Consider the following 12,320-nt stretch of genomic DNA (forward strand, 5'->3'; position numbering starts at 1 on the left):
TCGATGCCAATTCTTGTTGCTAAGTGGTTATATGTTCATCACTTCCCATCAGTTCCACTCTCACAATGATTAATAATTGTGAAACTCAGATAGTTATCCGTGGCCTACCCTCGTTCTGTTTCTGCACCTCTCACAAGACCTCAACACCCGCATCACTGCAAGATCATCCAGGAGTTTTCCAACTGGACGAAAATGCAGAACTCCTCTTGCATCTTAGTTAACTGCCATTTTTGCATCCTCAGAGCAAGTAAGGGTAATACATTTTACCGGCCATCACTTATAACACGTACAGTAAACCATTTGATTGTGCACCTTTCCTTGTACAAACAGTCCCAATTACAACATTTTCGGCCACATTCATAAAGCAAACCTTCAAAATCTGTAAATCCTACTGATAAAACAAGGTTTTTTTCCGCCACTAAACATTACAGATTATACCAGTACTTTACCATATAGCATGATACAAAAATTACATGTTCAAAACTATAAATAGTCTGACTGATCACAAATAACAGATCAGTAAATTGTTATTCCATTTACAGATGTACTAGTTTTCCATAGAGTTAACACCACAAAACAAATCCAAAAAATATTTTTTAAAGCATCATTTCATGACACAGGTGATTTCAGATTTGATTGTGAACACTCATGCAACTACCTAAAAATTAACGGAACACTTTGTCAAATGAACAGAGACATATGTTTGCTCCAACCAGAACGGCACACAATGTTTATTCAAACTTACCACAGGGGAGGAGGAGGAAGCTGAATCTGTCACCAGAGACAGCTTTTACTGCATATTCGGTTGTAGAGCGATACTCCTTTTTTGTTCAAGATTACTCTTTGTTCAAATGACTAGGACACAAAGCTATTTGTAATCACACTGCTGGAAGTCAGCCAAGCTCCATTTAGCAGAGAGAAAGAAGGAGGGAAAGAGGGAGGGAGGACGTGCAGCACGTGCAGCAGAACTGTCTCATTATTAAGCTCTCTTGGGTCCTCACAAATCAAGATTTGTTTGTCTTTCAAGAAACAGGCCTCAGTAACACAGCCCCTCACTTCACGTGGTCATTAGAAAATCAAAGTCTCCCACCACACAAAGGCAAATGTTAGTTTATTTACAAAGCAGTATCTTACATGCAATCGTTGACGTCTTAATTGTAGTTCATACTGCAGTCTAATATATTTTCAACAACCATAATGCATTTACTGTAGTTAAAATGTTTGCACACCAAGAAAATTATTATTCCGCTTACTTGGTTAATTAAATATAGTCCAAGTGAACAAATTTGGAAGTACTCAACAATTCCAACATCACACTGCAAAGCCTTCTGTTTTTAAATGATTTGGCAATTTGCATTACTGCTTCATGTCGTTAAACTGGGATTAATCCGGAGTGGTAACCGTAAGAATTATTAGCCATTACTATTACTTAAATATTTTAAATCTGGTTCTGTTTATTTCAATGCATGGTACATCTCAGATTGCTGCCTGGTCATGCACATCTTATTCGGAATCACTATAAACAACACATGGCCAGCGCTGCATCTTTATTTTCATTTTATTGCTGATAGATCATGCTGTGCAGCAATAAGGTATTGCAGGATGGTGAGGATGAGGCAGTGCAAAATTGGAGACTAGCACAGTTACATAACTGGGAGGGGCTGTACTCTATCTTTTTAGAGAAGCCAATGCCATGTGTGGCTGGAAATTCTAATTTGCATTTCTTCCACTAGTAGCACTGATGGATTTAGGTTTTTCCTCCAACATTTGGTCTTAATTTTCACGCGTTATAACAAGAGTGATGGATTAATGTCAAAGCCAAAGTCAGTACAACGTGGCAGTATGAAAGGGGTAGGATGGAAGCAAGTGGAAATGCTACATGGTGGAGGGCTGTGACCCATGAGTAAACTCCACTTTACATACTGCAATATGAGCAGCCTCTTCACATCATCATGGCCTATTTTATTGGTTGGAAAGCCACTGTACCCACAGCTATTAAGTTACTCAAAACTATTGAATCATGAAGTTGGCCCTGATGTGTTCACGAAGAAATAGCTAGGTTGAAGCATGAGTGATGGTCATTTCAAAGAAGGACAAGAGCAGAGGGTGGGAAGGGGAGATCTCAACAAATGTGAATTGATGGGATATATGAAACGCTTCAACATGGACTCAGGCTGGTCAGTCAGTATGCAGCAGCAAAGGGAATCAGGACACAAATCAAGGTGACTTGGCACGTGACATTATGGTGGAGTAAAAGTTTTTACAGTATGTGTGGTCTACGTTGACACCCACATGAATAATTACTGGCCAAGAAGCTCCACTGTCAAACTATTCAGCTGAATTGGGTCTCAGTCAAGCAGCTTAACCTACAAGATCTGTGGCGTTTAAGATTTCTATCTCCTGAGACAAGAGATCATGGTGAATATTCCATGTTTACAACAGAGAAGACACAAGTTTCAATTCTAAGGCACTCCATCTGTTTATACAGAGCTAGGAATAAGAGAAAAGATCTGAATATGACATAATCAGATTCAAGAAATCAGTTCAGTAATTTAGTACAAGTTCCTAACATCATTTTGGAATTCTGAACACAGCATTGAGTTTTCTACTTGAGAAAACTTTCTTCAATCACACAGCTAACAGAGCAGTCATTTTCCTATTTAGTTACTGAACAATAAACTTCTACATAAGTGAGATAGGATCAGCAGTATTCAAAACTCAGGCTTTCAGACCCGAGAGAATATGCGATTATTAGAACTATCTAACTCTAATCTTTATAGCACTCTTCAAATTGTTAAGCATGCACGTCATATGAGAACCAAGTTGTTTGGCAGCATAGAAACAATCTACCTCTTTATAATTCACAAAACTTGGAAAATATTTCAGTCATTCCTGAACAGCTTATCCATTTTTATTTGTATTATCCATCTTATTTGTATTTTGATGCATCACAGGCCAACAAGTTGGTTAATCACATTACTTAAGTTTGTATGGTCTTGAGCATTGAGGGGAACAGTTTTTCATTAACATTATCATGAATATGGACTTCAGAAATATTACCAAGCAGTACAAGAATTAATCCTTAACCTGTCTGGTAGCATCCATCATTAATGTCACAAAGCCGTACCCATAATCCTGAAAGATCCTTTTGTTTCATATATGAAGATAGAATCAATTATCACCTATTCTTAGTGTTGGGATATGGTAGTAACTAGCACTGGCCAGTGATAAAGAGTATTAACTACAATTATCAACCCATTCATCTTGGTTCTAATTGCATGAGTAATTAATATAATTACTGCACCTACCTCTTACAAGTTAGTTTTTCACACGTTTTTAAAATGTAAATTAAAATACCACTGAAGTCTTGCAATATTAATAGAAATTTAGTAAATAAAAGTGACTTGAAAAAGAAAGATATTTTCATCGTGAAATCCAAAATCCAAGCCAGACTAAAGTGAAACACTGCTTCGGCCTGAAACACAAGCGAAGCAACTATTTGAAAATGGCCTTTAAACTACTGTTGCTTGCTATTAGTTGTAAGACAAATCAGACGTCCCCCCCCCCCCCCCAATTAATTTCAATCTTAATCTTTACATTCAGAATCTGCATGACTCATTTCATTCATCATGGGTTTGAGCCACCATTGTAAAAGTTCACAAATTTTGGCCAGCGCGGTAGCACAGTGGTTAGCACAGTTGCTTCATAGCTCCAGGGTCCCAGGTTCGATTCCCGGCTTGGGTCACTGTCTGTGCAGAGTCTGCACATTCTCCATGTGTCTGCATGGGTATCCTCCGGTTGCTCTGGTTTCCTCCCACAGTCTAAATATGTGCAGGTTAGGTGGATTGGCCATGCCAAATTGTCCTTAGTGTCCAAAAAGGTTAGCTGGGGTTACTGGGATAGGGTGGAGGTGTGGGTTAAGTAGGGTGCTCTTTCCAAGGGCCAGTGCAGACTCGATGGGCCGAATGGCCTCCTTCTGCACTATACATTCTATGATTCTCCTCGAACCCGGCAGTAGTGTTTGGTAGTCGAGAATCTGGAAGTAGTTCAGATAGCATTATAAACTTAGTTCCATGTCTTTGCTGGTCCCTGTCTGCAATAATCACCTTTTTTTCCCTAGCGGGTTTGGACTCTATGTTCGGTCTTGGGAGGGTAAGGGTTTGGAGAAGTTTGGGGATCTGTTTAGAGAGGGTGCAGAAGAGATTTACCAGGATGTTGCCTGGTATGGAGGGCATTAGCTACGAGGAGAGGTTGAATAAACTTGGCTTGTTCTCACTGGAACGAAGGAGGTTGAGGGGCGACCTGATAGAGGTATACAAAATTATGAGGGGCATAGACAAGAGTGGATAGTCAGAGGCTTTTCCCCAGGGTAGAGAGGTCAATTACTAGGGGGCATAGGTTTAAGGTGGGAGGGGCTAGGTTTCGAGGAGATGTACGAGGCAAGTTTTTTTTTTAAACACAGAGGGTAGTGGGTGCCTGGAACTCGCTGCCGGAGGTGGTAGAAGCAGGAACAATAGCAACGTTTAAGGGGCATCTTGACAAATACATGAATAGGTTGGGAATAGAGGGATACGGACCCCGGAAGTGTAGAAGATTTTAGTTCAGATAGGCAGCATGGTCGGCGCAGGCTTGGGGGTCTGAAGGGCCTGTTCCTATGCTGTACTTTTCTTTGTTCTTTGTTCGTGAAGGGAAGGTTTGCCCACTTTAAAGAGCTGCCGGAAAAATTTCAATTTCCTGCTTCCAATTCATTCAGATACGTGATCTTTCACGCAAGACGTTTCTTTCTTTCCCCTTGGCACCACCCTTCTCCCTGTTTAAGAGGATTTTTCTTTGGCCAGGTCTGTTGGGGGATTATTTTGTGCATTTAGGGCCAAATCATCTTTGTGGAGTTGGCTCTGCTGAATGAAGAAAAGGCGAAAAGGGAGGATGAATTGGGTCCCATTCTGCATGATGAGATATGGGGCAAGGCCTTCACAGGGTCAACTCCACACCCTCATGTGCTCAGCTTAGTCTGGTCCAATTCAAGGTGGTGCACAGGGCTCATCTGACCAAGGCGAGGATTCTTCGCCGGGGTGGAGGACAGGTGTGAGCGCTGTTCTCGGAGACTGGCTAACCACACTCATACGTTCTGCTCTTGGCCCAAGTTAGTAAGCTTTTGGGTGTCTTTCTTCTTCACCATGTCAGACACACTTAATATCGATCTGGAACCATGTCCGTGGGTGGCCATTTTTGTCTATCTGACTCACCGGTGCTGCAGACAGGGTTGAAGGCAGGTGTCCTCACTTTTGCTTTTATAATAGCCCGGAGTGGAGGTCTCCTGCTCTACCAGTGCCGCTGCCTGGTTGGGTGACCTGATATCATTCTTACATTTGGAGACGGGCAATTACATCATTCGGGGGTCAATAGAAGGGTTCTACTTAAGCTGACAGCCGTTCATTTCCTTTTTTAAAGAACTAGTCACTGTCAATTGTTAAGGGGTTTTGTTTAGTTTGGGGGGGGGGGGGGGCTAAGTTAATTAGTGCTTTTGATTGCCATGTTCTGTGTCATTGTAACTTGAAATTTTTGTTTATATTATTTTGTTGATAATGACAAATTTTCAATCAACATTTAAAAAAAAAAAGAATTATTCTAGTCTTCTGAGGTCAACCCATTGGTAGAAACAATTTCATGGTAATGAGGAACATTACATTGGAGTTCAATCTGGCCCCACATTTGAATTTGAAATATCTGGACTGTTTTAGGAGCTAGAATCTTGACCAATTTTGTCCTCTCTTACTGAATGCTTTGAGGCCAATTATAACAACTCACTATCCAAACTAACTCAGCAGATTGAGGATTAATCTTGGATGATCCCCTAAAAAATATTGGAAAAGAGTTCTTTAATAGCTTCATATCTGTCATTTTATTCTCCCCAGATGTAGAGCTTGCAGGGGATGGAATGCTTTCGTGGTCATTGAGTTATTGTAGTATATTCTGCAAGCCATACTGCAGGCACACTGAAACAGTGGTGGGGGGCTAAGTCCAGTGATAGGTGCATCAATCAGACAAACTCTTCTTTTTTTAAAATAAATTTAGAGTACCCAATTCATTTTTCCCAAGTAAGGGGAAATTTAGCGTGGCCAATCCACCTACTCTGCACGTTTTAGTGTTGTGGGGGTGAAACCCACGCAGATACGGGGAGAACATGCAAACTCCACATAGACAGTGACCCGGGGCCGGGATCAAACCTGGGACCTCGGTGCCATGAGGCAGCAATACTAACAGACAAACGGTTCTATTTTGGATAGTGTAGTGCTTTCAAAGTGTTACTGCACTGCAACCATCGGGCAAGCAGTTAAAATTCACACTCTTGACTTGGAGCCTTGTGAATGGCGAGGAGCACAAAACACCCAGTCTCCATCTTGCTCTTGGAGTCAGTGTTGTTGTGGCTGGTCCTTTTCAATGTCAAACCAGTTTCTAGTCCCCACCCCATGGTATGCCAATATGGATGAGCACTCAATGATAACAAGATAGCTGGGCTTCTTTTGTTTAAGATAATCATGTGACGAGTATGTTACCTGTCAGTTGTCAAAATGTGACAATTCTGAAGATGCAGCATTCGCAAATTACTGATCCAATTCAGCTCAGAAATGAGCTAGAGTGACTTTTGTTGCAATGAACTGCAATCTTTGATACACGTATGTTTATCTCCTGAAGTCAAATTGCAGTATTTTCTTTCAACTAAAATCAATTAATTTTGTCCCAAAACTGTACAAATGGATAAAACTATTTTATTTTAACAGTGAAATAAATTCAAATCTCATGGATTCTCTGATACTGCATAATCAAAGGGCGGACAAGAGGAAGCAAAAGTATGAACAGCATTATGCCTACAATAGAAATCTGAAATAATCTTCAATAGAGTGTACTCCAATCAATAATAATGAGATTTTTCAATTTCACCCCCACAGAAAAATGCATGTAAAATATATGAAAATGAAATGAAAATCGATTATTGTCACAAGTAGGCTTCAAATGAAGTTACTGTGAAAAGCCCCCAGTAGTCACATTCCGGCACCTGTTCGGGGAGGCTGGTATGGGAATTGAACCATGCTGCTGGCATGCCTTGGTCTGCTTTAAAAGCCAGCTCTTTAGCCCTGTACTAAACCAGCCCCTAAAATATATCCTTTAATATATTAAAGCCACTATCTTCATCCCACACTCATAACTGCAATAACACTATATTTTACTTTGTACTTACGTCCTTATATTGTACCCAAGAGTTCAACTTTGAAATAAAAAATTGAAGGTACCACATTGGTCGATAATTAAGAAACCCAATTCAAAACAAAACCCGGAAACAATCTAAAAACACAGACAGCTTTCTCTGTAGATATACAAGCTTAAAGGAGTTCTATAAATTTTGCAGTTCCCCAAATCATAAGCAATGTTAATTGCCACGACGAGCTCTCATCTATATTTAAGAAATTGATATCACAGAAATTAGAAATTCATTTAAAAGAATATGGTTAGTACATTAATTTAGTTTCCCCATTTAGTAATGTAAATTTTCCATCTGAATGAACATGATCAAGCTCTCTTTAACGTGCAAAAAAAATAAAAGTTAGGCTACATGTTTAAATACCATTCCAGCTACAGTCCAATTCCACTGAACAAGCTGCCTGTCATATGTAAATCCCAATTGGAACTGGGGAAGTGATAACAATGTGTTAAATAAATATTTAAAAACAAGTCTTTGCGGGGATGACAAATGCCAGGAAAAAAAGAGGGCTCCCTGCAAAACTGAAGATTTCCTATGAATCAAATCAGCTTTTTAATATACAAAAAGGCTACTAATGACCTGAAAAATTAAAGTTTTGCCACTTTACAGGAACTTTAATGGAAATGTTCTCAGTTTAACCTGAAATAACCTTCTGCAGTTACATTGCATTCTTTACTTACCTTAAGACTTGACTCATAGTCCGTGTTCACTTTAAACATCAACCCAAGACGCAAGTGAATCTCATTGGCCCGAGAGAAGCTGGGATCAATATAAAGCACCTCTTGAAATGCTTTAATTGCCCTGAAAGTAGAACAAAAATAACTTAGTATTCTTTTTGTTAGATTTATTTAAAGGAGGAATTTTCTTCATAGCTATGTCTCCATTAATAAGCAGGATAACAATTTTTTCTCCCCCAATATGAATTCTGTAACAACAGTTAAAGCTAATCGAAACATCCACAGTATCTATTTTCTAGAAGGTTCTAGACAAATTCTTGAGCAAAATAAACCTTTGAACATGGAAGTGAAATACCAGGCTTCTGGTTAACATTACATTTCCTAAATTGTAATACGTAAATATATATTCAGAGGTGCAGCCCCCACCATTTATTGGGGATTAATTCGTACAAATATTAGTTGTCCATTATATGCAGTAGTGAAACATGGAATTTTGTATCTCCACTTTTCTGCTCCTAGCCACTGTAGAACAAAGCAATTATATATAACTGTTCTCACAGACATACCGTATATACTCGCGTATCATGCGACTTTTGAAGACCTAAATTGTAACCTAAATTTGGGGGGGGTCGCATGATACGCGAGATACAAAATTCGCGGGTGTTTTACTTGCTGTTTTTTCTGATGGGAAGATGTTCAGCCACTTGACGTTTCCATTCATAAAAACATGAATGGAAACGTCAAGTGGCTGAACATCTTCCCATCAGAATGCTGTGGTCAAAATCTGAAGAGTAGTATTCCTGATCATATGGGTAGTTTATTCAATACATGGCCGTCTTTTTCCGATACAGAATTCGCGGGTGTTTTACTTGCCGTTTTTATGAATGGAAACATCAAGTGGCAGAACGACGCTAGTAAAGACAGCTGGAAAGCTGTTCGATTCGCGAACAGCTTTCACAACAGAATCCACTCTGCAGAATCCACAGACAATGATACCATTTGGAAGTTTTAGTTTGGGCATTAATTTCCAAAAAAGTGACTCGCATGATACATGAGATATAGCATAGAATCATGTTTTGGGGACGAAAATTTAGGGGTTGCATGATACGCGAGATCGCATGATACGCGAGTAGATACGGTACATTAAATTCTGCTGTATGGCTTAACCAAAAAGCTTTAATTTTGTACTTTATGGTCCAAAAATCACGTGTGCAAAATCTAATTAAGAGCATCAAGCCACTTAACTTCTTTAATTCTCTAGTTTTTTTTATAATCAAGAGTGTTCCTGTCAAAAGACATATGTACTGTGGGAGTTTTTCATCTAATTCAACTTTCGGATGCTGAAGAGAGAAGAAGTAAGCAGTAGTCTGGTCAGTTTCATCACTGCAACACAGCTCAAATTTCAGTAGGCTTTGACATAAGGTGGGTTTATCATTGTTACTTACTTGTGAGCAGCAATTTCAGGAGTTCTGAGGCTACCTGACAGCACTTTATAAAAAGTAAAAACAGCTGCATGAACTACCTGAAATAGTTGGTTGCTTAAAATGGACACCTATTGTACTGACAAATGATTAGCCTCATTTGCCCAATATCGTAGAGGCAGTGCAAGTGATGGGGACTGGTTCTTTACCCAGCTCAACCATTTCAATTATACTATTACAAAAGTTGGAGAATAAACCTTGTTTCAAGCCGACATGTGAACATAACAATGCTGCACCTGCTGTCTAAATTGAAATGCTTCTAAATTTCATAATTTGGGTATTGAGCTGCAACTTCTTCCTCCCCAATACGTTATACACACGACTGCTTCAGGCTGGTAAACATGCCACATATAACAAAATAAATACCTGCTTGCTCACCTCCTGCAGTCAACCTCACATCTGCTTAACACCATCTGTGCCTAGCAGTAAAACCATAAAGAAAAGCCACAGGTACTTGTTGCTGTATCAAAGCTGTTTTCAGATTGGATCAAACAAAACTATAATTTGTTTCAGAGGAAATGAAAAATAACAAAAGAACACGATATTTAAGGTAAAATATTTCAAGAACTGAATCATGAGACTAGATCCAGATTTGTACATTTCACTCAGCATTTCCCTTCAACTGTTAATTTAAAAAAACAAAAGAAATGAAAAATATCAAGTGGCAAGCAGAAATTGGACACATCCCCATAGAGCACAAGTAACAGAGAAATTCAAAGCACATTGGTGAAGGTCACTTCCCATCTTCTTTGCTAGTATCAGTGAGAACCAATCTAGGCAAGGACAGTGCATTCCAAATTGAACACCCAGTTCCATCACATGCTCAGTAGGTATTAAAAATGAACCACAACAGCAAGGAAAATATCTGCACTGATCTTTTGACTGCTATGCTAACTGTTATTTGCTAGATTGCAAGCGTAAGAGGTATACAAATGGCTTTGGCAATCTTAGTAGGGGGCAATGCACTTAGAATTCTGCACCTCTTCACAGTTTGTGCCTGTAGGACCATTAAGTGAGAACATGCTGTCCAACCACCTTCAAATTTCCCTCCAATTCACTTATCATCCTGACTTGGAAATACATATTTTCTTCATGTCCACAATTACCAACAGCACTGTGGGTGTACCAAAACCTCGTGGACTACAGCCATTCAAGAAGATGGCTCACCATCGCCTACGCAAGGGTGTCATTGAGAACATACTTTAGCTTGGCTGCAATGCCCTAATAGTTGATTGATCTGCAATCACTACCTGTCCATGCTCATATAAGAACAGCAATTATATGAGCACATAATTTTATAGCACCTGGTATTTACTGAACCAGACTGTGCAGTTAACGTTTTGAAGGGGAATGGAGATTCTTTTCCAAATAGTCCAATGCTAATCATGTGTATTCAAGAGAACAAACATCACTAGTAAAATAACTAGCTACTCAACCTGCCTTTCCAAAAGTAACACTCTATACAGCAAGATCCCACAATCTATATACAGATGCGACACTGCTGGCAACACTGGCAACAGCGGGAAATGTAAGCTTAGGTATGTTGGTTACGAGAGGGTATTGCCAAGGAGTGAGAAAACAGATGAAGCAATACACTTATGAAAATAGAAATGATCCCAAGATTACTGAGTGCAATTTGACTATCTTCTTAAATTTCCTCTATTTCTCTTTGCGTTGGTTTCTTCCAAGTTATTTCCCTCCAAACGTGTGTGTCTCTTTTTAGTCATGTGGAAGGCGTACTACTCAATATGCCACTTCATTTGTTTACATTGGTCAAGGAGTCATTGTTGTATGGAACCTTCCAAGGACAGCTCATAACAGATCCAAGAACAAACTTAACTCTGTTGATATCCAATAAATATCACCATCGTTTGCTCGCAAAGCTTTTAAAAATCTAATCTTATGAGCAAAACTGGGAATAGTTTTCTGGAATCTTGTCCACCAGAAGATCAACAATCCACCCGAGATCCCAAAAACATTTGTCGTTTGTGCTAGAAACTGACAACGATGACATATAAACCCACCTGTACTAGGTATACGTTGTCTGCTTGTGAAAGGTTCACTTATGCATATACATATGAACCCCACTGTCTGTAATCTCGTTTACATCGGTTTGTACTAATAGGGTTCATAAATCCTGACTGCACCAGTGTCCTTTTTGCAATGTTTCTGCACAAGTGAAGGTAGTATCACATTCAAAGTCTTTCTTCCACTCTGACCATGTCTTTTATGTATTAGACCACTGCTATATTGTAGTCCAATGTTATCTGCACTACTCTACACCAGTGGGTTTCCCTCCGGGGTTCCAACTTTTACCAACCAGCCGACCTTCGCAAGCCACACCAGCCGGGCGATCTTCGCAACACACCATTTTCACCTACCTTAAATGCGGCAGGTGAACCTGCTTAGTCCTCAAGATCTTACTTGCTTTGTCATTCAATGTTACATTTCTGCTAAGGACAGCAGAAGTGGCCAGAACCCTGCTGCACAGACAGGTGGTACAATGCACAGCAAAGCAATAGTGGTAGGGGATTCAATAGTCAGGGCACAAATAGGCGCTTTGTGGCCGTGAAAGGGACCCCAGGATGGTAGTTTGCCTCCCTGATGCCAGGATCCTGGATGTCAGGAGACACACCTTCACACAAAAAGAGTGGTGAGCCTGTGGAATTCATTACCACAGGAAGTAGTTGATGCTAAAACTTTGAATATATTCAAGAGACGGCTGGATATAGCACTTGGGGAGAATGGGATGAAAGGCTATGGGGAGAAAGCAGGATTAGACTATTGAGTTGGATGATCAGTCATGATTGTGATGAATGGCGGAACAGGCTCCAAGAGCCAAAAGGCCTCCTCCTGCTCCTATCTTCTATGTATCTATGTCTGTGAGTGGATGCAAAGCAT

General features: G+C 39.8%; 1 protein-coding gene across 2 annotated transcripts in view; it reads right to left on the reverse strand.

Moving 5' to 3' along the window:
* kdm6a (lysine (K)-specific demethylase 6A) overlaps positions 1 to 12,320 on the reverse strand; it is a 334,942-nt gene that overhangs the window by 178,523 nt on the left and 144,099 nt on the right. For both annotated transcript variants that reach the window (XM_038802080.1, XM_038802081.1), the window contains one exon: positions 7,942 to 8,062. In XM_038802080.1, coding sequence (XP_038658008.1) covers positions 7,942 to 8,062 — 121 coding nt within the window. The remainder of the gene's footprint in view (positions 1 to 7,941; positions 8,063 to 12,320) is intronic.

Source organism: Scyliorhinus canicula, chromosome 7, assembly GCF_902713615.1.
Source record: "Scyliorhinus canicula chromosome 7, sScyCan1.1, whole genome shotgun sequence".
NCBI classification, from domain to species: domain Eukaryota; kingdom Metazoa; phylum Chordata; class Chondrichthyes; order Carcharhiniformes; family Scyliorhinidae; genus Scyliorhinus; species Scyliorhinus canicula.